The sequence below is a fragment of the Mucor mucedo genome, assembly GCF_025094135.1.
Source record: "Mucor mucedo strain NRRL 3635 chromosome Unknown EV154scaffold_33, whole genome shotgun sequence".
Classification (NCBI taxonomy): Eukaryota; Fungi; Mucoromycota; class Mucoromycetes; order Mucorales; family Mucoraceae; genus Mucor; species Mucor mucedo.
The window spans coordinates 89365-113082 of NW_026252317.1; the positions used below are offsets into that span (position 1 = coordinate 89365).

At 36.3% G+C, this 23718-nt stretch overlaps 8 protein-coding genes across 8 annotated transcripts; 5 read left to right on the forward strand and 3 right to left on the reverse strand.

Annotated features, from left to right (window-relative positions):
- The first annotated feature begins 236 nt into the window (after positions 1-236).
- On the forward strand, positions 237-2939 carry EV154DRAFT_504608 (uncharacterized protein). The gene is made up of 2 exons (XM_051601076.1): positions 237-296; positions 366-2939. The coding sequence occupies exon 2, from the start codon at positions 367-369 to the stop codon at positions 2887-2889; it is 2523 nt and encodes an 840-aa protein (XP_051458904.1). The 5' UTR covers positions 237-296; position 366; the 3' UTR covers positions 2890-2939.
- A 647-nt stretch (positions 2940-3586) lies between these two features.
- EV154DRAFT_601596 (uncharacterized protein) lies at positions 3587-4643 on the reverse strand. Its single transcript, XM_051607239.1, has 4 exons — positions 4482-4643; positions 4365-4423; positions 4181-4300; positions 3587-4114 (listed from the first exon to the last, which is right to left on the reverse strand). The coding sequence occupies exons 1-4, from the start codon at positions 4597-4599 to the stop codon at positions 3692-3694; spliced, it is 720 nt and encodes a 239-aa protein (XP_051458905.1). The 5' UTR covers positions 4600-4643; the 3' UTR covers positions 3587-3691.
- A 186-nt stretch (positions 4644-4829) lies between these two features.
- Positions 4830-6348, reverse strand: EV154DRAFT_504615 (cyclin-like protein). The gene is made up of 7 exons (XM_051601077.1): positions 6218-6348; positions 5995-6122; positions 5849-5930; positions 5534-5789; positions 5416-5461; positions 5209-5354; positions 4830-5148 (listed from the first exon to the last, which is right to left on the reverse strand). The coding sequence occupies exons 1-7, from the start codon at positions 6230-6232 to the stop codon at positions 5039-5041; spliced, it is 783 nt and encodes a 260-aa protein (XP_051458906.1). The 5' UTR covers positions 6233-6348; the 3' UTR covers positions 4830-5038.
- Positions 6349-6734: 386 nt separating this feature from the next.
- EV154DRAFT_504622 (P-loop containing nucleoside triphosphate hydrolase protein) lies at positions 6735-12372 on the forward strand. The gene is made up of 11 exons (XM_051601078.1): positions 6735-6899; positions 7034-7166; positions 7225-7462; positions 7549-7679; positions 7733-8673; positions 8734-9426; positions 9488-9764; positions 9823-10829; positions 10880-11113; positions 11167-11683; positions 11745-12372. Exons 1-11 carry the CDS (start codon positions 6801-6803, stop codon positions 12254-12256), a joined length of 4782 nt encoding a protein of 1593 aa, XP_051458907.1. The 5' UTR covers positions 6735-6800; the 3' UTR covers positions 12257-12372.
- An 8-nt stretch (positions 12373-12380) lies between these two features.
- EV154DRAFT_504623 (uncharacterized protein) lies at positions 12381-14413 on the forward strand. The gene has a single exon (XM_051601079.1). It carries the CDS (start codon positions 12534-12536, stop codon positions 14343-14345), a length of 1812 nt encoding a protein of 603 aa, XP_051458908.1. The 5' UTR covers positions 12381-12533; the 3' UTR covers positions 14346-14413.
- A 448-nt stretch (positions 14414-14861) lies between these two features.
- EV154DRAFT_480223 (uncharacterized protein) lies at positions 14862-16661 on the forward strand (the record flags this gene model as incomplete). The annotated part of the gene is made up of 1 exon (XM_051598315.1): positions 14862-16661. One exon carries the CDS (start codon positions 14862-14864, stop codon positions 16659-16661), a length of 1800 nt encoding a protein of 599 aa, XP_051458909.1.
- A 1553-nt stretch (positions 16662-18214) lies between these two features.
- EV154DRAFT_504626 (uncharacterized protein) lies at positions 18215-18974 on the forward strand. The gene has a single exon (XM_051601080.1). The coding sequence runs from the start codon at positions 18259-18261 to the stop codon at positions 18931-18933; it is 675 nt and encodes a 224-aa protein (XP_051458910.1). The 5' UTR covers positions 18215-18258; the 3' UTR covers positions 18934-18974.
- Positions 18975-19812: 838 nt separating this feature from the next.
- On the reverse strand, positions 19813-21836 carry EV154DRAFT_601600 (delta-6 fatty acid desaturase). The gene is made up of 2 exons (XM_051607240.1): positions 21826-21836; positions 19813-21758 (listed from the first exon to the last, which is right to left on the reverse strand). The coding sequence occupies exon 2, from the start codon at positions 21435-21437 to the stop codon at positions 19881-19883; it is 1557 nt and encodes a 518-aa protein (XP_051458911.1). The 5' UTR covers positions 21438-21758; positions 21826-21836; the 3' UTR covers positions 19813-19880.
- Between the last annotated feature and the right edge of the window lie 1882 nt (positions 21837-23718).

Sequence of the window (23718 nt, forward strand, 5' to 3'; positions counted from 1 at the left end):
CTGTATACACCACAAAAGGGGTGGAAGGAAAAAAAAAAAATGAAAAAAAAATAAAATACGGTATTAAAGAATCTTATATTCTGTTATCATCCTGCTTCGTTTCTCCTAAATTACATAGTAGCATATAAATCCCCTTTATACTATTGTCTACTTACACTGCTATATACTCCCTTGACTCCTCTTAATTTGTATGATAGCAACTCCTAATGATATCCCTTTTAAAGTGGTTTTATTCTCTAATCTTTTATTTTGTTTTCTCTTTCTTTTCTCTCTTGTTTTTGTTTGGAAATACAAAGGTAAACAGTTACACAAACATTGTAGATCATCAACTCTGACACTGCTTAATTTTTTTTTTTTTTTGATAGTATGACATTTCCATCTTATGTTATTGCGATTATAATCATTGCGGTGATATTAGCAGTGTCCACATCTGTCTATTTCATATTTAGAAAAAGAAAAGGTGGATCAGTTGGTGCAGTTGAGCACCAGAGCGATGAATATAGCATATCTGAGAAAAACGAGACCTCTCCGTATACAGACAGACACTTGGTGCAACACAATAATAATATTGATACAACAAGCACGTTACAAGACAGCCAAACATCATCTACACCCACCATTCCTATTACACCAGCAACAGCATATGAAAAACATAACATGGCTTATGAAAACAATGATATTATCAGATCAGCTCCTGTGGAAGACGACACTTCATCCGTATGGACAGCCTCAGATAATCCCATCACACCTGCAGATCTTAAAATATCTTTACCTTTACCTCCTCCAAATTCATCCTTCTTCTCCGATAAAATGGAACTGGATTCAGTCGAAGCCAATGATTTGTATGCGTCTTACATGAACGTGGCTGCAGCTCAACAGGATTATGTATCCATTGATTTGGACGAAAAGCCGTTTTTGTCCAATGCAGCAGCCAATATTCAGCAAAAGGCAGCTACACTCCGTACAAATCTTTGTCAATCCTTACGTCGAAAATCAACGAGTGGCGGCGTTCCCAAAATAGCTTTGAACCAATTCTTTGATGCCAATAATGTGAGTAACAGCAGTCTTAAATCCCCCCGTCCAGAAAGTACCCGCATGAGTCGACAGTCTTCTTCGACATCTTCTAGATTTCCACGTCCATCCCTGCAGCAAACTAATATACCACCATCGCCAAGGCCCGATTCACCAGCCGCTGAATTCTTTGGCAAATTTGGCAACAACAGTAAAAAGTCGTTGGTGCCATCAGAGGAACTGAATAGCAGCAATAAGACAATGATCGAAAATATACCACCTGAATCTTATTTCAGTCTACCATTGTCTCCTACTACATCTTCTCCCCTTGTAATGAGGCCGACAATACAACAACAGCAAGACAGTCAATTTGAACTTACTGGGATGAGAACAACTATTTTACAGCAGCAGCAGCAACAACAACAGCAGCAACAGGAGAGTCAACAAGAGATTATTGGAATGAGGCCAACAATTAAGCAGCAACAAGACAAGCAATTGGAACAGAAACAAGCATTAAATCAAAAACAGCAGGATGTTTATTCCTCCATGATTCAAGATATTAACAATACTCAGGAAATTGAAGAAAGCGACGAAGAAGAACCAGATAAAGAGGATGCAGCAAAACAAGAGGATGCGGCATTAGCAGCACGACGTTTAATTCGATCTGCCTCACGTAAATCTCGCACACGATCAACACTCATTACAGACGAGGCAGCACAAGCCATGTTCGCCCTGATAGCCAGTAGTACACCATCACCTTCGGAACCCATTGTTACAGCCAAATATGCTACACTCCGAAAACACAATATGGAGATTGATACAGCATCTATTCAACGTAACAATAGTCATGTTGACTCATCCTTGGATATTCAAAAATGGTCTATGAATGAACCACCAAAATCTCCTGGTCCCAAAAGAGCCATCATGAGTTCAACAGTATCCGGATCAGCCACAGTTTCGGGAAAGAGAATGGCAAAAAATCAGCAGTTAAATGCATTCAACAAAAGCAGTGAAGATCTACTCAAAAGCGATTTGAAAAGTGCAACATTGGGAAGAAAGAAGTCAGCAGAGACAACAAGTAGTGGACCCAAATCGCTTCGAAATCTGTTTACAAGGCCTTCCGCAGATGATAAAAGTAGTATTGTATCAATACCAAGTGTAGCCTCTACTTCTAAAAAGCAAATAGAGGACGAAGTGGAAGAGCAAGAAGAAGTGGAAGCGGAGGAAGATGTACAAAGTGCCATACAAAGCATAAGTGATGTTGATACAGCAACCCCTAACTCTCCTATCACATCTACAGAGCCATCTCCTTATTCATCCAAAAATAATACAGTGCGAAAAATGGGAAATAATGTCGACACGATTCGTCGTATGCTTCAGTCGTCGTGGAGTGGGAATAATTTAAAGGAGAGTGGATCAAGCAATAGTCTATCATCTTCTTCGGATTATATGGGTAGCGTAGGATCAAGTTATCGACCGGTTGCATCACCTTTGGGCAGTGTTAACCCACGTATGCAAAATCAACATTTGGTTTCACTATCCTTAAAGGCGACAGCAACACAACAGGGACGCAATCGACCGTCAATGCCGATTGGGTTTATGAATGACGAAGAGGGGCCAATGCCAACCGCATCATTTTCATCATCCACAGTACGTACAATGATCCCTGCAGATGAGGAAGAAGTGGACCGGTCTAGATTGAAGCCAAAATCATCTGTCATGGGTAACATACTTGGATCACGACAGCCAAGGCAACCATCAAAATTAGGGGACCGAAAGGGCCCTATCCATACTAACAATAAAAAGCAGCCTCCCGGAAAAAAGACACCGGCTCAAATAGAGCGGGAAAAATACCTCAAGTCATCATCAAAAACATAAATTCTAATTCATTCTGAACCATTAACTTAATTAAAATACGATAATAAAATAATATCACTCTTTTTTTTTTTCGAGTCATGCGATGGAAAAAAGATTTCGAAAGACAAAATGTTTAGCCCTCTTGTAAATTAAAATTGTACTCTATATCCAAATGCCTATTTTTAACATTTATTCCAGACAAGTATCAAATTATTTGACCGTCGACGTAAATAGCCAGCCAATGTAACGTTTTCCAAAACGGAAATTTTCTGTAAAAGCCGAAAAGAATATTATAAAATAAAATAAATAATCACAGCGATTATTTGAAGACGTTTAATAAAGGTGATTACGGAGCGAGTTTGTTCTCCCCCCGCTTTTTCATTAAAAAGACCTTTTTACCATACACAAACTTAAACTTTGTTGGGAATTTGCACCACCATTTATGTCAAAAACGTTACTGTGGCATGAGATTGTGAAATTTTGTCCCTTCCCTGTGTAACAGACTGTCTGGAAACACCTTTTTATTTTAAAATGGGGTAAAGTCCGCTTAAAAAAAAAAAAAAAAAAAAGGGTCTTTTTGTAGTAACTCGATAAGTACCGTGCGAGTAATATTGCATTATTTCTCGAATTAAGGACGAGTACATGTACTTACTTTTGTTACCGATATGATTATTTTCGAACAATTTAGAATAACGAGATAATTAGTTGATACATAGTATTTTGGCCTTCCGCCCTTTCACAATAAGTAAAATTCGGTTTTATTTTAAGACGTTACAGGGGTTGGGGTTAATAAATTAAGAGTGCATTGTTAAAGATATGGTATTTATTTGGGGTTGAAAGGACACTTTCCAGAAGCGGCGACTTGTTCAGCAGGGTTGAAGGAACCTTCCTTTCTGTTCTTTGACATTTGTCTCATCATATCGCTGGGATCGTAGAAGGTCTCGAGTTGTTCGATTTCGAACTTTTCGTTCACCTTGGCAACGGTGACACCATAGATCTTGACGACCTCGTTGGTGGCATGAGCTTCCAACTTTTGGTCAACACCAACCTTGACGGACAAATCACCAGTCATGGTACCCCAATGAGCCCACTTGAAAGCAACACAGGGAGGTCCGCTATAGACTTGAATGACTTCCCAAGAGAAAGTACGAAGAGCTCTCTTGAAAAGCTTGTGAGATTCGCTGAAATCCATTTCACTGGCCTTGTAAAGCTCAGTATCACCGATAAGAGCATTATATGTACCAAGCTGTAAGATAACACAAAATTAGTTTCTCCATTTTTTTTTTCCTGACACTAGCTTTTGTTTCCTTACTTGGAGCATCTCTTCGGCATTGTTCCATTCCTTACCGTTGACAGAGAATCTGTACTTAGAAGCATCAATAGTACGGATTTGGTCAGCACGGAGTTTGTAGGACATTTCTTTTTCCCAATTCTATAATGACACATTTAACGTAAGAGATCCGATCATCGGTCATACATTATACAGTACTACTCACTTTGACAAGGTTGGATACGAGCCATTCAAGAGAACCTTCGGCATGGTTACAAGATTTCTCTAAGTAAAAAAAGTGTTAATACAATACTCAATCATGTTATGTCACGGATAAATTTACCTTCTTCATAAGCAGCATTGACCTTCTTGTAGTCAGGAACACGGTTATAACGCCATTCATGCTCCTTATCGTTAAGGACAGCATTGGGGTCAGTCATGAAATCAGGAAGATCAGCCATTTTTAATGTAAGTGAAAGTTTGCTTTGGAGAAAAAGGAAAATGTAGATTTTTTTTTTTTTTGCTTCTAAAACTTTCAATTTATATCTGATTTTTTATTTTTATTTTATTACAGTTTCCGATCGCACCAATACTATTATGGTGTTTTCTAACTTGATATTTATTTACCATCGAATCAGGCCATTTGCAACCACTCAAGGTATCACAAAGACAAATGAAATGTAGCACTAGATTGGAGAGAGAAAAAAAGTTTGTTTATATTACAGTAATAAAAAAAAAAAAAAAAAAGAAAAAAAAAAGAATGATGATTGCTTATAAAAAAGAGGGGAAATAATAATAATATAATGTAAAAGAAAGGATTCTAATTTTTGGGTTAATTTTTTGTTTGGTTGTTTTCGTCTTTCTTTGTATATACATATACACAAATATATATATATATGATTAATGAGCGAGATGCATTTGTTGCGATGGATGTGGTGAATTAGCCTGCGAGGATGAGGATCTTACAAGATAATGATCCATGAAATACTCGAGCATTTCAGCCGCAAGTTCTAACCATCATCCTATTAATAATTTTCTTTCTTTTTTTCACATCCTTATTTTCTACTCACCATGTACTTGAACAACGTCAATATCATGTAGGTTTTCGTACCAATTTTCATTTAAACGGTCACTCGAAGAAAGATTTGTTGCAAGCAGCAAAGCCGCTGCAGCAATTATATTTGGCTTATATAAGACGCAAAGTGGGGCGCCAAGGCTACACAATATTTTACATGAGTTTGATTACTCACCAAAAACAACTGTTTAAAAAAACCAACCTTTGATATAGCAACATCCATGCTTTACGAATCGATGATGACGAAACTACATTGGCAACGGTCGATGAATTCCTTGTATTATAGCAATGAAAAGGAATTATAATTTTTTTTTGTTTACCTGTTAATTGAGTTTCGAATCTCATTAAGCTGGTATGGGGATGTTCGACAGAAAGGTCAAAACACAAGGTATCCAATACAATAATCTCATTATGAAGCAGTGACTCCTTCCAACGTGTAAACTCTTTTGAGTCTTCCTCTAAACGTAAGTTATCGTTCTTTGAAGCCTTCCTTGCACAAGCCAATACAATATCCTTAAACCTTCTGGTGCATTCCTCTACTTTGGTTGCAATAAATAAACACGTTGAGGCAATGTCCTATTCACTTGTGTTATTATCCTGTTTTAATTAAAAAGCAAAATGTACCACGATCTTACATATACATGATGGTTGGTCATGGACTGTCTCATGTAGAAGCGATGAAAGAAGGTGGTAGCGGTTACTACGACTAGTTGTGGACTGCGCAAGTAATTAGTCAATATAATTAAATCCCATATTGAAGGAGAGTATATGAATACATTACAGGCCTAACTTGGCACCAACGGCAAGAAGGAAATGACACCCTTTGATCCGATCAAGCTGCTCGTCCTCAAAAGTTCTGCCATGACAAATGGTTGGTGTGTCTAATAAATCGTCCTTGGTAAAATACCACTGTAAATAAGCTGTTGGTAACTTGTTCATATTGTTCTCAACTATCAGAAATAAATATAATACAAAAAGATTATTTCTCTGTAAATGTTCTTTACCTGATCGACATTCATTACTGCCAACTTCGGGTTCACCAGTATTTTCCGCTAGAGTTTTTATATACAGCCTCTTTTTTTTTCGTTTTCCTACAATTTGGTGGCTGCACAGCGCAACAAAAAAAAAAAAAAAAAAAAATACCACGTCACCCCGCTAAAAAATTTAACCGCATAAGGCAATCGAGAAAAAAAATAAAATGCAACGCGCTAGTTTTTTATAGAACGGGAAGCTACGCTAGTGTCTGATCAAGATATTAGGAGAGTATATACTGAATTTATGAGTCTGTTTTCAAGTGCAGTAAAGAAAAAGAAACACTGCAGGTTAAAGAAGGAGAAAGAAAAAGAAAAGATCCTGTATCTAACCCGGCCTAACTTTTATTTACACACACTTAAAATTTATCAGGCAAACCCAAAAACAGAGCATAGAGGTGGATCACCAGGAAAATACGTCATTAAAGGGAAATTTGAAAAAAAAAGTTTCAATATTAAAATTCCGTTGTATTTACCACTCTCGGTTGTCATTTTTTTTAAGGTCTTCTTTGTTTCTTTTTCCCAATTCAAAATTATAAAATAAAGACAAACTGTAATGTCAAAAGAAGCAGACGTGTCAATAACAGCAACACAGGCTCTAGAAGTATACACAAAAGGAACGAAAGCTTGGTTCCCTGACAAGGAGGAAGGTTGGGTTTCTGCTTCTTGTCTGTCCAAAAAATAGAGAACGATAAAGTCACCTTGTTATTTGAGGATGATAATGACAGCTCAAAGGTAACCATGGATCGATAAACAAGCGCTTTATCCACCTTTTAACATTTTATTTAGGAACACATATTTGAGTCTACCTTGGCTATTATTGAAAAAACAAATGGGTCTACTTTACCACCGCTTCGAAATCCACCTAAAATGGAATACACAGATGATTTAACCAACTTGAGTTATCTAAACGAACCTGCTGGTAACTATATATTTTTAGATAAGATCACATTATGTAATACTGATATAAAAAAATCAAGTTTTGAATACCATTAGAACAAGATATATGCAACATTTAATTTACACCTATTCCGGTATTGTCTTAATTGCTATGAATCCATTCGATCGTGTATCACTATATGAACCTGATATTGTGCAACAATACTCTGGAAAAAGACGCGGAGAACTTGAACCTCATTTATTTGCTATTGCCGAGGAAGCATACAGATGCATGATTAGAGAAGAAATTAATCAGACTATCGTTGTATCTGGTGAAAGGTAACGGAATAGGGGGCTTTTAAAAAAAAAAGGGGGGGGGAGGGGATCGATTTTTTTATTATTTTACTAACAGCCTATCAAATTAGTGGTGCGGGTAAAACAGTGAGTGCCAAATTCATTATGCGTTACTTTGCCACTGCAGATGATCAAGAAGGCAGTGCAAAGAAGAAGAAGAAATCAGACGGGGCAATGACTGAAGTCGAAGAGCAGATTCTAGGTAAGTGCATTTACTTGCTTGGTCGTACAGCATTAATCAACTGTCCTTTGTAGCTACCAATCCTATTATGGAAGCATTTGGTAATGCAAAAACATCACGTAACGATAACAGTTCACGTTTTGGTAAATACATTGAGATTCAATTTGACAAGGATGCAAATATTATTGGCGCAAAAATCAAAACTTATCTCTTGGAACGGTCAAGATTAATTTTCCAGCCGGAAATTGAAAGAAATTATCACATCTTTTATCAACTGTGTGCTGGCGCACCTACAAAAGAAAAAAAAGATTACGAACTTGGACATTACAGCGAATTTCATTATTTAAACCAAAGCGGTGTAGGTGAAATTCCGGGTGTTGACGATGCAGAGGAATTCGAAGTTACCCAAAAGGCCTTGTCAACTGTTGGATTGTCTGTAGATCTGCAGTGGAAGATTTTCCGTATTCTAGCCGCTTTACTTCATATCGGTAATATCAAAGTAACAGGCCGTGGTGATGCCATGTTATCAGATACGGATCCAGCGCTTTTAAATGCCACTCGTTTATTGGGAATAAGCACAGCTGAATTTCGAAAATGGATTGTACGCAAGCAGATTATCACCCGTTCGGAGAAAATTGTCACCAATTTAAGCCCAACTCAAGCTCATGTGGTTAAAGATTCGGTTGCTAAATATATCTATTCAAACCTTTTCGATTGGCTTGTTGGTATCATCAATGATAGTCTTTCAGCCTCTGATGAAGAATCCGTCAAAAACTTCATTGGTGTTTTGGATATTTACGGTTTTGAACATTTCAAAAAAAATTCATTCGAGCAATTTTGTATTAATTATGCAAACGAAAAACTCCAGCAGCAATTTAATCAGCATGTATTTAAGCTGGAACAGGAAGAATATATGCGTGAAAAGATCAACTGGACATTTATCGAATTTAGCGACAACCAAAAGTGTATTGAAATGATTGAGGGAAAATTGGGTATTTTATCACTTTTAGATGAGGTAGAAAAAATAAAAAAAAAAGGTCAAACACAAAAAAAATATACTAATCACTACAAAAAGGAATCACGTCTTCCTGCAGGCACAGATCAAGGATTCTGTCAAAAATTGTATGCCAATTTCAGTGCGCCCGAGCACAAAAACTATTTCAAAAAGCCTCGTTTCTCCAGTGAAGCATTTACAATTGCACATTATGCCCATGATGTACAATATGAAGCCGAAAATTTTCTGGAAAAGAATAAGGATTCCGTACCCGACGAACATCTCCAGTTATTGCAAAATTCTGAATTTTCTTTCCTCGACGAAGTCCTGACTAAAGCCGCTGCCAATGTTGCTTCTCCTGTCGAGAACAAGAGAAAGAGTATGGTCGTTAGAAAGCCCACGCTCGGATCTATTTTCAAAAACTCATTGATTAACTTGATGGACACAATCGGAGAAACCAATGTGCATTATATTCGTTGTATCAAACCAAACGAAGCTAAAATTGCATGGGCCTTTGAAGCACCTATGGTTCTTTCTCAGCTCCGTGCATGTGGTGTATTGGAAACCATTCGCATTAGTTGTCTTGGATATCCTTCTCGTTGGACTTTTGAAGAATTTGCTGATCGCTATTATGCTCTTGTCTCATCTAGTCATTGGGATCCAAAAGCTAACCCGGATGTTAGGGAATTATGCCAAGTTATTCTTGACTCATGCATCACTGATACAGACAAGTACCAAGTTGGTGAAACTAAAATATTTTTCCGTGCTGGACAGGTAAATATAACTTTACAGTAGTTTCACATGTTTACTTATTTAGAATTTATCCCTTTTATAGTTGGCTTATCTTGAGAAACTTCGATCTGATAGATTTTATGCCTGTGCTACAGTTCTTCAAAAGAATATCAGAAGATTTGTATACCGTCAGCGTTATGTACGCATGCGTGATATGGTCATCAAACTACAAGCTGTTACTCGCAGAATTATTGCTCAAAAGGAGCTTGTTCAACTTCGACAAGAAAGAGCTGCGATCATTGTCCAAAAGAACTTTCGTAGATTCACCGCCCGTAAAGAATTTTTGGCCAAGAAAGACTTTGCTACAAAATTACAAAGACGTATGTCAAGACACCATAACAAAGTATGTGACGCTAACTTTTTTGTTTTTTTTTATAGTTATCCGTGCTCGTAAGGCTCGCCAAGAGTTTGAGAGATTACGCGAGAATAATGCAGCCATTCAGATACAACGACTTGTCAGAGGTGTACTTGCTCGCAGATGGTACCAAACCCAACTTCAAAAGGTTATATTTTTACAATCTTGCATTCGTCGTCGGGCAGCTCGCAAACAGCTCTTGTTGTTGAAAGCGGACGCCAAGTCTGCTGATCATTTCAAGGAGGTTTCTTACAAGTTGGAAAACAAGGTGGTCGAATTAACTCAAAACGTCACATCTCTCAAGACAGAAAAGAAAGAATTGGTTGTCAAGGTATCTCACCTCGAAAAACAAGTTCGTCATTTGACAGAAAAGCACGAAAAGATGGAAAAGGAGGCAAAGACAATGGAACTTAAACTTCGTGAAAACAGTGTTCCAAAAATTGAATATGACGCTCTTATGATGGAAAAGGAAAAGATCAGCTCCGAGCATACTGCTGCTATGGAAAAAATTTCATTGTTGACAATAGAAATGGATTCAATCCGAACCCAATTAAAGGCAGAAAAGCAAAAGAATGAAGAGCTATCAAAGGTCGAAGTTCCTAACAATAACGAAGAGATTACAGACTTAAAATCACAAATTGTGGCGTTGAAGGCCCAACTTGTAAAATCTATGCACACTCGTCAACAGCAATCTTCTTTACCACCTATCGGCATTAAATCAAGAACCATGTCACCTTCTGGAAACCAAAGACGCCTGACCCCGAGACTTGGTGATGACAGTCCTATTTTGGAAAAAGAAGACGATATTAAACCCCTTCGACAAAATAGTGTTCTGACACACAGAAAGGTTCGTCGTAACAGTTCCGCTGAAGTTACTGGCAACATTCCCAGAACATCTATTGATCAAGTCCGCAAGGCTGAACTTTTAAATGGCGGTAAGACCAGACCTACATCAGTTGGACAATCAAATACTATTGCTGGTGGAAAGAGTAGCGTTTTGGATGAAATCTCTGATGACCCTGAAGAAGAGGTAAACATCTTTTAATTCTTTTTTTCTAAGTATACTAAATCATATATTAGATTAATGCCATCCTTCGTCAAGAAGACCCTCTTAGAGAAGAATTTACTGTGGGCCTCATTCACTCACTTAAAATATCTTTGCCAAATGAAAAGAACCCACCTTCTCAAAAAGAAGTGCTCTTTCCTGCACATCTTATTAGTATGTGTATCAATGGTATGTGGAGAATTGGTTACAACCGTGAATCAGAGAATTTCTTATTTTCCATTATGGACACAATTCAGAAGCAATGTTTGGTAAGTTGTAAAGTCACAAAGATGCTGTTATCAAACTAACAGTAAATATATAGAGCTATACAGGAGAGGATGCATTCTTTTCTTGTGCGATCTGGCTTACCAATGTTCATGAATTATTGTCCCTGATTGTGCAATCCGAGAGCAGTATTGAAAACGATATGCAAGAACGGGGACAGACAATTGGTTTGCGTGAATTCGAGAAACTTTTCCAGACCATTAAATTCGAAATGCAATGCCTCGAGGATAATATTTTCCATGTTTGGATGAAAGAAATCAAGAGAAAATACAGCAAGATGATCATTCCTGCAGTTATTGAAAGTCAGTCACTTCCTGGATTTGTCACCAACGATTCCGGTAGATTCTTCAATAAGTTATTACTGGGATCAACTGGACCTGCCTATAATATGGATGATTTATTGGGTTTATTGAATAAGGTGCATATGATTATGAACTGTTATTTCATTGAACCTTCTGTAATCAATCAGGTATTGACAGAACTGTTGAAAATGACGGGTATTATGGCATTCAATGATCTTTTAATGAGAAAGAACTTTTCATCGTGGAAGAGAGGTAGTATATATATGAAAAAAAAAAAAAAAGAATAATAATACTAAACCCATTATTTTTATAGCTATGCAAATCCAGTATAACATTACTAGACTTGAAGAATGGTGTAAAAGCCATGGTATACCCGAGGGTACACTCCAATTGGAACATTTGATGCAAGCCACCAAATTGTTGCAATTTAAAAAGGCTACCTTGGAAGACATTGAAAATATTTATGATGTCTGTTGGATTTTATCACCTACTCAAGTTCAAAAGTTGATCTCTCAATATCATGTTGCAGACTACGAAAACCCTATTCGACCAGAAATTCTTCGAGCAGTAGCTGCCCGAGTTGTGAGTGGAGATAAGAGCGACATGTTACTTTTGGATTCAGTGTTGATTGAGGAAACATCAGCTCCGTATGAAGTACCTGGTCCTCGTGAAGTCAAGCCTACTCTTTATTTACCAGCTTGGATTCATTTGAAACGTATTCGCCGTTTAACTTTGCTAGAGGAGGCGCTTGCTGAAAAAAGTGATCCAGCGAGACCTTTGTCAGGTGCTGCTACATTGGTTGAAGAACCCACATTGTTACCGTAAATCCTTTTTTCAAAAAGTGAGAAAAAAATAGTTTCTCCTGTAAAATATGCATATAATTAATATATATACACCGTGTTAGCACAACATTATAAAATAAATATTTAATCTAATTGAAATCTATCATCCGTCTACCATTTAGTAGAAAATAAACTTATCGGAGGTTGGCAATGAAAGCCAATCATCTACAGACGAGAATTTTTTAATGACATTAAGTTGGGAGGGGAGGGAGGGGCCTTTCTTTTTCACTATCAAATATCAAATTTCTCATTTTTTTTCTATGAATAAGCTTCCAAAAGAGACCCTAATACTACTTTTTTCACAACTCGATGTAGAAGATAGGCTCGAGTGCATTCTTGTTTGTAGAAATTGGTATACCGTCATCACCGAGAACATCCTTTACAAGAAACTCAACTTTAGCAATATTGACAGATTTAACAAGGCTATTGATTTGTTTGACGAAAAGCGATCTTTCGGGTGTTTTGTTAATGATTTGACAATCAAAGGCTGTGAAATTGATATATTTTCTATTTTATCAATGCCGAAGCTATTTCCAAATGTAAAAAATTTGTCTTGGGAGGAAAACATACGCTCTGAAAAAGAACTCATAGCAACAGATATTTCAATCAAGGATTTTCCACCACCACATGTGTATCATCGAGAATTTAAAAAATGGAACCACTTCAAAAGAATTGTTATTGGTCTAGAAAGGTTCCCGCTTATGTCAATGCTACTTGAATCGACATTACTACCTAATTTAACTTATCTCTGTATCGACTTCGAACAATTGCACATTGGCGAGAATTTATTTAAAGCAACAGTACTGAAGGTTCATCCGATTGTCAAGACAATAATCAAAAATTTAAAAAGTGCTCCTTCACTTAATTTTTTGGAACTTTATAATGCTGTGTTAGATTTGGACGACATGGAAGAGCTACATACATGTTTACCTATGTTGAAAGCAATTAAGACGTATTGTACATCCATTTACAGTGAATCTATGAAAACGATGTCAATCGGCGAGGACGGAAAGTCAATTCTGGACAGCGATGGTGTAGTGATTGCACAAGAGACAGCAAGTACCGTCGAGAAAGTTTCTTTCGATTTTTATGCTTCATATTCACCAGCAATTCATGACATACATAATGGATTGAAAGATACAATGATAAAATGGCTGCTTTACATTGGCTGCAAATATAACTCGGCTGAAATAATATTTAAGCAGCGATACATATTCTTGCCTGTGGTCCCTGAATTTGAAAACCCAATACTCACCATCATCAGCAAAATGTCAAATATCAAGGAATATGACTGCTCGCTTTACCCAATCACAAAGTCAATCATGGACGCAATGGACGCAAAGGATGAAACAAAAGGAAGACTAGAATATTTGCTTCTTTGTACACATGTGATAGAATCGATTAAAACACAGTTGCAACACGTAGGTGTATCAAAACAAGCAGAAACTATAAGTCGCCTGAGCTTGATGTCATATAGTATGCTGTTGAAAAATGGTCCGACACTGAAGTCCATCTTGTCTGGTTTGTCACAAAATTTTCAGTCTTTAATCAATTTGGAGTTAATATGTACTATACATCCTTGTGCACTGGTTGAATTGTTTCAAGCTTTACCTGCACTTCGAATTTTGACTTTGGATCATGTTAATTTTGATGAAAATGAAAACGTACCCGTGATGCCTATACCAAAGTGTCAAGTCCAGTCTTTAAGTGTCACCATTCACTGTAAAACCAACTCCACCATGCTTCAGCTTAACCAAGTTATGGAGTTCATATTACAATCATGCACTCTTCTAGCTGATTTTACGTTAAATGGGGATATACTGTCGTCAAATATTGGAATGCTGAGGCTATATTTCTTACAACATGAAAAACTAAAGAATATCACTATCGATGTTACAGGCGTTCAATACTATAATTTTCCTTGGAAGGATGGAAAGCAAGGAATACAGTGGACTGACTACAATAATCAAGTCGAAACAAATGATATTACTGGAAAAAAGTTGCATATTGATATTGCATGGAGCTCTAAAAATGTTGTACTTGACTTGGAAAAAGCCCCCGTAGAAGAATAGAGAATTAGTTTATTGTGTCTAAATATTTAATAAATTTTTGTTATGCCATCTGTGATACGCAACGAAACTTTATTGAAGCTAAAGATCTTGAGCTTCTAGGGTGATACAGCCACATACCTGTATGTTCCCTGTATGAGATATTGAAATCAAAAAAGATAACTGTAAACCGGAAAACTTACTTTCACATCTGGCTTACTACTTATAAAAACAGGTTTAAATGGAGTTTATGTGTTCAAAAGAATCCCAAATTAAAACAACTGATCAAAAACCAAGTTAATCAAGGTGCTCATAATATTAGCTGTACACGAATGATAAGACTAACATAATAAGCGCTCTATTCGTTGGACGTAACCTTAAAATATTTATTATAATCAAGCAATAATTAATACCAAAGTTGGTGAACATTTTTGTTTTGATGTTCATAGATGTATAACTATCATTGATCACATTTTTTCTTATTTATAGCCATCATTTTTTTAATCTTGTTTTTTTTCTTTTGCCCCATAATTTTTTTCTATGATTAAACTTCCAGCAGAAACCCTTATACTGGTTTTTTTAAAACTTACCGTAAAAGACAGGCTCGAGTGCATTCTTGTGTGTAAGAATTGGTATACGGTCATCACGGAGAACATCCTTTACAAGAAACTCAACTTTAGCAATATCGACAGCTTTAACAAAGCTTTTGATTTGTTTGACGAAAAGCGATCTTTTGGGTGTTTTGTTAATGATTTGACAATCAAGGGCTGTGAAATTGATATATTTTCTATTTTATCAATGCCAAAGCTATTTCCAAGTGTAAAAAATTTGTCTTGGGAGGAAAACATACGCTCTGAAGAACGACGCATTGCAACTGATATTTCAATCGAGGATTTTCTATCACCACATGTGTATCACCGAGAATTTAAAAGATGGAACCAATTCGAGAGAATCGATATTGGCCTAATAAGGTTTCCGTTTATGACAATGCTACTTGAATCGACATTACTACCTAATTTAACTTATCTTTGTATCGACTTCGAACAATTGCACATTGGCGAGAATTTATTTAAAGCAACAGTACTGATTGTCAAGACTTTAATCAAAAATTTAAAAAGTGCTCCTTCACTTAATTTTTTGGAACTTAATAATGCTGTGTTAGATTTGGATGACTTGGAAGAGCTACATACATGTTTACCTATGTTGAAAACAATTAAGACGTATTGTACATCCATTTACAGTGAATCTATGAAAACGATGTCAATCGGCGAGGACGGAAAGTCAATTCTGGACAGCAATGGTGTAGTGATTGCACAAGAGACAGCAAGTGCCGTCGAGAAAGTTTCTTTTGATTTTTATGCTTCAAATTCATCAGGAATTCATGACATACATAATGGATTGAAAGATACAATGATAAAATGGCTGCTTTACATTGGCTGCAAATATAACTCGGCTGAAATAACATTTAAACAGCATTACATATTCTTGCCTGAGGTCCCTGAATTTGAAAACCCAATACTCACCATCATTGGCAAAATGTCAGATATCAAGGAATATGACTGCTCGCTTTACCCAATCACAAAGTCAATCATGGACGCAATGGACGCAATTGATGAAACAAAAGGAAGACTAGAACATTTGCATCTATTAACAAATGTGATAGAATCGATTGAAACACAGTTGCAACATGCAGGTGTATCAAAACAAGCAGAAACTATAAGTCGCCTGAGCATCACGTCATATTCTATGTTGTTGAAAAACAGCCCGACACTGAAGTCCATCTTGTCTGGTTTGTCACAAAATTTTCAGTCTTTAATCAATTTGGAGTTAAGATGTACTATACATCCTTGTGCACTGGCTGAATTGTTTCAAGCTTTACCTGCACTTCGAATTTTGACTTTGGATTATGTTAATTTTGATGAAAATGAAAACGTACCCGTGATGCCTATACCAAAGTGCCAAGTTCAGTCTTTAAGTGTCGGCATTAATTGTGAAACCAACAGTACCATGCTTCAGCTTAACCAAGTTATGGAGTTCATATTACAATCATGCACTCTTCTAGCTGATTTTACGCTAAAGGGGGATATACTGTCGTCAAATATTGGAATGCTGAGGCTATATTTCTTACAACATGAAAAACTAAAGAATATCACTATCGATGTTACAGGCGTTCAATACTATAATTTTCCTTGGAAGGATGGAAAGCAAGGAATACAATGGACTGACTACAATAATCAAGTCGAAACAAATGATGTTACTGGAAAAAAGTTGCATGTTGACATTGCATGGATCTCTAAAAATGTTGTGCTTGACTTGAAAAAAGCCCCAGTAGAAAAATAAAAAAACAGTTTATTGTGTCAAAATATTTATTAAATTGTTTTTATGCAATCTTTGATATGAAACGAAACGTTATTGAAGTTACAGATCCTGAGCTTCTAGCGGGTGATACAGCCACATACCTGTATGTTCCCTGTATGAGATATTGATAATCAAAAAAGATAACTGTAAACCGGAAAACTTACTTTCACATCTGGCTTATTACTTATAAAAACAGGTTTAAATGGAGTTTATGTGTTCAAAAGTATCCCAAATTAAAACAACTGATCAAAAATCAAGTTGTTAATAATATTAGCTGTACACAAATGATAAGATTAATATAACAAGTGCTCTTTTGATTTGACGTGGTCATAATATATATCAAGCAATGATTGATACTAAAGTTGGTAATCATTATTGTTTCCATGTTCATAGATATATAAGTCCTCATTGACCATATTTTATTTTTTATTTTCTTTTGCTCCCAAAATTTTTTTTTATGATTAAACTTTCAGCAGAAACCCTTATACTGGTTTTTTTAAAACTCACCATAAAAGACAGGCTCGAGTGCACTCTTGTGTGTAAGAATTGGTATATGGTCATCACGGAGAACATCCTTTACAAGAAGCTCAATTTAAGCAATATCGACAGCTTTAACAGGGCTACTGATTTGTTTGACGAAAAGCGATCTTTTGGGTGTTTTGTTAATGATTTGACAATCAAAGGCTGTGAAATTGATATATTTTCTATTTTATCAATGCCGAAGCTATTTCCAAATGTAAAAAATTTGTCTTGGGTGGAAAACGTACGCTCTGAAGAACAACTCATGGCAACAGATATTTCGATTAAAGATTTCCTACAACCACATATGTATCATCGAGAATTTAAAAGATGGAACCAATTCGAGAGAATTGATATTGGCCTAGAAAGGTTTCCGTTTATGACAATGCTACTTGAATCGACGTTACTACCCAATTTAACTTATCTCTGTATCAACTTTGATCAAATACACGTTGACAACAGTTTTCTTAAGGCAACAGTATTGAAGGTTCATCCGGTTGTCAAGAAATTAATTAAACACTTAAAAAGTGCTCCTTCACTTCATCATTTAAAACTTATGTATGCTGTGCTAGATCTGGATGACATGGAAGAATTACATACTGGTGCAGCCAAGTTGAAAGTTATAGATGCGCACTGTACATCCATTTCTAATGAATTTATAAAAACGGTGCCCACTAGTGCAGACGAGAAGTCAATTGTAAACAGCAGCGATGTAGTGATTGCACGAGAGACAGAAAGTACCGTCGAAAAAATTTCTATTGACTTTTTTGTTTTATGTTCAGCAGGCATCTATGATATTAATGGTGAATTGGAAAATACATTGATAAAATGGCTGCTTTACATGGGCTGTAAATATAGATCGACCGAAATAATATTTAAGCAGAGTTCCGCGTACTTACCTGAAATCCGTGAATTTGAAAACCCAATACTCACCATCATTAGCAAAATGTCAGATATCAAGGAATATCACGCTTCCCTTTACCCAATCACAAAGTCAATCATGAACGCAATGGATAAAAAAAAGGGGAGATTAGAGCATCTTTATCTATATACAAATGCGATGGAATCGATTGAAGCACAGCTGCAACACGCAGGTGTATCGAAACAGGCAAAAACTATATGCTACCTGAACATCAAATCGGGAAATTTGGATTTAAAAAATGGCATAACATTACAGTCTATTTTGTCCGGTTTGTCTCAACGCTTCTGTTCTTTAAGTAATTTAAAGATAAAGTGCACCATGCACCATTGTGCACTAATCGAATTGTTTCAAATGTTACCATCACTTTTGGAAGTGTTCGTAGATGGTATTTGTTTCGATGCAACCGAAAACATAATCATGATACCTATAACAAGAACCAGAATTCAGTCTCTGTCGCTCACTATTTTATCCGCCACAGCTCCCGACATGCTTCAAGCAAATCAAGTGATGGAATTTATTTTACAATCGTGTCCTCTATTGAGCACTTTTACATTAAATGGATCTGTGTTCGAAATTGCAATTTTAAAACTTTGTTTCTTTTATCACCAAAAGCTGACGAAAATCACTATCAATGTTAAAAAGGTTCAATACTATACCTTTAATTGGGAAAACGAGAAACAAGGGCTTCAATGGGCAGATTATGATGAGATAGCTGAATCAAATGATATAACCGGAAGAAAACCTCATATAGACATAGCCTGGAGGGGTAAAAATGTCATACTGGTTTTAGCAAAAGCTCCTGTAACTATCTAAAGATATATTGCAATTTGTATGTCAAAAAATAAACTATCACTTGTATTGTCTCATTTTTAATGCTGTTTTCAGGATTACTAAAAATATGGCGAGTATTTTTTTGTGTAAATTGTATTTGTTAGCTTGTGATTTAGGGGCTTATTGTTCATTCGGATATTACATCCGACGAGCGGCACTTTTGTAGAAAGTCTGTTAGAGATATTGCTGAACGGGCAAATTAAAAATAGTAACAGAAGCTCAACATTTCGCTTTTGATCATTGCAATCGATAGATGGGTCAGGTAGTATTCTTTTTTTTTTCATGAAAATAAATTAAAAGCTATGTTCTATAGTTAGTAATTTCATATGGCTTATTTGTGGCTGTTGAGTTCGCTTGCTGGATTTATCATGACATGTAAGGTAGTACAACGTGAAAAAGGGTACAAGTCCTGCAGCAGCATACCAAGTATTTGACCTTAATGACAGGGAGTTTTAAGCATCCCTGATGAATAACATGTAACAGGAAGCAAAGGAGGTTTTGTGGACATGGTCCTTCCTTTTTGTTTGTTTTGTGTATTTGATGGTATTGCTTCATTGTCTAGTGGCAGGATAAAAGTAAACCCTTTGATCGCACTCAGGAATATTTATGAACCGAGAAACGATGGAAGGATAAATAAAGCGGTACGGATTTACTATGAAGGGATGCAAGTAAACGGTCCGTGTTTATGGACTGTAACAAACGGCTAAATAGTTGCAATTAAAACCTTGGTATAAGGTACACAAAAGGACCGAATTGAACACAATATATTTGTTTCTTTTTCGGTAGAATTTAAGTTCAAGTGGTTAATTGTTTGGAGTGGTAATCCGATAAAAAATAGTCTAAAAATAAAATTTATGGCAAGTTTTTTTTTAAGAAAAATATAATACAGGGATTTTTTTTTTATTGTGTATGTGAGTGCATATAGAGTACTAATGAGTATGATGTTTCTCGCCAGACCATATTTCGGCATTGTTTTTCGCCACTTCTTTCATGAAGGTAACTTGGTCAGCGACAGATTTGAGACCACCAAGAACAACGCCGTTACCGGTTGAGAAATTGTACATGTAATAATGAAGGCCGACGTCTTTACAGAACTGGCGAACAAGAGGCACACATTCGCGAAGGTTGTGTCGTGGGATTCTGGGGAATAAATGATGAACGGCTTGGTATTGAAGACCACCGTGGAACCAATCCAGCCATTCTGGACAATCAACGTCCATGGTTGTACGCAACATTTTGGCAGGGAAAGATTCATTGGGACCTTTGTCTTCGGTAGACATACCAAAGTGAGATAGAGTAATTTGTACATGAAGGGGGAATGTAAGCATATATGAAACAAAAATATAGGCCACACGGATTTTCCAAGTGGGAAGGTACGATAATAAGGTACCAAACCAGATAAAGAAGACGGTGATACCAGATAGTTCCAGTTTTCTGTTACGAACATTTTTTTCGGTCAAAAGATACACAAAAGACAACCGATGCAAATTGAATCTACCAAATGATAATACGAGATAATATAAATAATGTTGGTAACTAACAAAGAATCTTGCAGCGGCATCAAACGGAAGAACGCGCTTGTGATATGTTGAGTAAAGGTTGTTGAAGAATTTGTTTGTGATGGCGAAAAAGGGTAAATGTTGAATATCGGGATCGTGTTCAGGGTGATTTGTTACAATATGATGAACATTATGACTATGTTTCCACCATCCGATACTGAGACCACCAATAAAATCCGCAATGATGACACCGATGATATGATCAATTTCCACTTTACCCGTAATACCATTATGACCAGCATCATGAGCAGTAAACACTAGTTGATGCCAGAAAGCCGCCATAAAAGCGGCACCAGCCATATAATGCCATGTTTGAGTACCGTGTAAAGTGAACCACAGGGACAAAAAGAGTAAAGTAGTATATCGGCAACCTTCTTTAGCATATTTATAATAATTACATTCAAATAATCCGCGCGAGTGTATTTCTTGTTCCAACGAGCGATATGCTTCTCTAATTTTCATATTGTCCAGGTCCTGCTGAGCTTTAGAGTCTTCGACAAGATCTTTTGCGTGATGTTTATGTAAATCTTCAATGGCATCGTCGTATGCTTTTACGCTCATTCCTCCTTCCCAAGACAATTCAAGCACTGGTTGTTCAGTTTTTTGTTGTGTCTTTTTTGGCTTGGTCGCCAACTTTCGCGTAGAGATATCTGGCATATAGTCACCCAAATAATACAAGTTGATCATCTTTTCATAAACCTTTGGGGGATGCATGGAACGAATCTCATCAGTGACATCCCTACCAAGAGCACTTGCGATAGCTGCTGATCCACCAGGATGCTTTTCAATAAAGTTGTTGACCTTGTATACCTTTGACTCGTATATGAATACTTTGTCACCTCCCTTTATAAGTTCCTGAAACTTGTCTTGTGTTATCAAAGGGCGTGTTGATTCTGACAATATATCTGATGCCGTGTTAGGTGGCATTTTAAGTGGAAAATATATATATAAAAAAAAAAAGAAGATGAAAAAGAGAGAAAGAAAGAAGGAAAGGAGTTAAAGGAGTATGTGGAATTAAGGTCCAAAAATAAATATAAAAACGAGCGTGGTGTGGTACAGATTTAGAGTCGCCAAGAGAGAAGTAGTGGGAAGGGGGGGGGGGGGGTAATGGGGGGTTCGAACGCCGTTTTTTGTGTATCTGCAATTTTAATTAAATAACCAATGAATCCACATGGGGTGTTTCAAATTCAATTCTAGTGATTGGGCTACACTTTGAACGCATTATTATTATTATATCAAAGCCCAAAACTATCAAAGACGCATGTGGCTGCGAAAATTACAAATAGTCCTAATGCTTACATATTCATGTCCATACCTCACCTAATCATTTTATTTTGTTACCATATACACAAATAAACAGATCAAATCTCACTCAATTCTTTTTATACTTTTAAGGTGCGAGGTTTCACAAGATCAGAGAAATTTCTCTTATATCCTTTTTTTTGCTTAAAAAAAACAAGCTTTTCTTGGTTTTTTTCATAATACAATGCTGCGAATCAATTCAATGCATATACATTATGCTTTAAAGAGAGAAAGAGCTATTCAGTTAAAAAAATAAAGATGCACACGTGTATTAAAGAAAGACTGGATTAATCACTTATTTCCCCAAACGGCGTATAGTAATTTACACAAGAACACCTATCAACGGGTATACAAGCTTCTCAGTTCTCCATAGAAAAAAAAAAGAAAAAAAAAAGGCTTTTTCTCCTTTCCTGATCCAGTCATTTGATACATGAACATATTATTGACAAAAAATGGTGATCTGATTTCACCAATCAGTTACACTAGCTTCGTTGAGAATAAGTATCTGGATCGAGCTATTTATCCCAGAGTGCCCCTGATTCAATCCACGACTTTATTTCTTATCGTTAAAGAGACAATTAGCTCAATCTATAATTGACATCATCGGTAAAGTGCCTGCAGACACTTTGTCAGATCCGAATATATGCTATATATTACGTAATGGTGGCTTGAGAATACACTGTTAAAGCCACTATAGACCATAGCTGTGGAACAAAAAAAGTAGGTAAAATCAATGGAGCACAGAGCATGACCTGTCTGCTCATTTTAGATTTTTTAATTGGCCTTACCTGACAGTGGACAAATTGGGTATCCGCCCAAAATTAAAGCTTATTCTAAGCCCAACCCCTCCCCCCATTTTCACAGTAACTCTTAAAATGGCTGCAAAACAAGAAGGATCTAAACTTAGTAAAGAGAGAAAAAGCAGACTGTCAAACACTTTACTTTAGTATAAAAAGCAAGCAGTTACCAGCTCTTTTTCTTTTGATCCATTTCAGAGTACCAGCGATTAAGAGTGCCAGAGTTTTGCGCTAATAAAAACGGCTAATTTGGGCCACCCAATGATATCATTTGTGAGTAGCGGTTATGGCATCATACACTTATTGCTAAAACCGTTTGATATATTTTTTTTAGCAAATTTCGATTTACTGGATTTTATTCTGTTATCAGAGATAGTCCTGCCTTATGCTAAGGAAGGATGGTTGATTATGAGCTGAAGATTGACTTCTATTTATGAGTCATTTTGTTTATGTAAGGCCAAATAGTCACCAGCTGCTTACGAAGATTCCAAGGAATTTAATAGAAGATGAAATAGGCTTAGTGGTTGTTTTGTTTCAGCATCGTAGGTGATTTCAGGACCGTCTTTTTCGATTTCTGACATAATCTTTATAATACCGTTATAGGAAGCTTTTTTAATCTAAGCCATTTACATGTATCATCGAAGACATTTCAACATACTTTCCAGTAAGAATATTTTTCGTTACAAAAACATCAATATCCTAGTAATGTTTGAGTCATCATTGTCCGCATGTATTATGGGCTATGTTGCAGACGAAAAGTAGTTTGTAGACTTTACTTGTCATTTTCAGTTTTATTTATAGATATTATCAGATTATAAATAATTAAAATAAATTTGGTCCCTCCTCGCATGTTTTTCTAGAAAAAATAGAAAAAAAAAAGATAGAAATATTTTGAGGCACACAAAAATAATGAATAATGAATTATAGCTAACAGAACAAACAACAAGAACAAGGAACAGTGCTTTATGATCTTTTGTTTATGTATCTGTCGGCGCTGATTGAAACGACGATCAGCGGTAGTTTTTGGATATTCAGGTACCAATTTTTATTGTAGAGTAAACAATAAGCCAGATTTTTATTGTTGATTTGTTAGTAAACACATAGTTCCC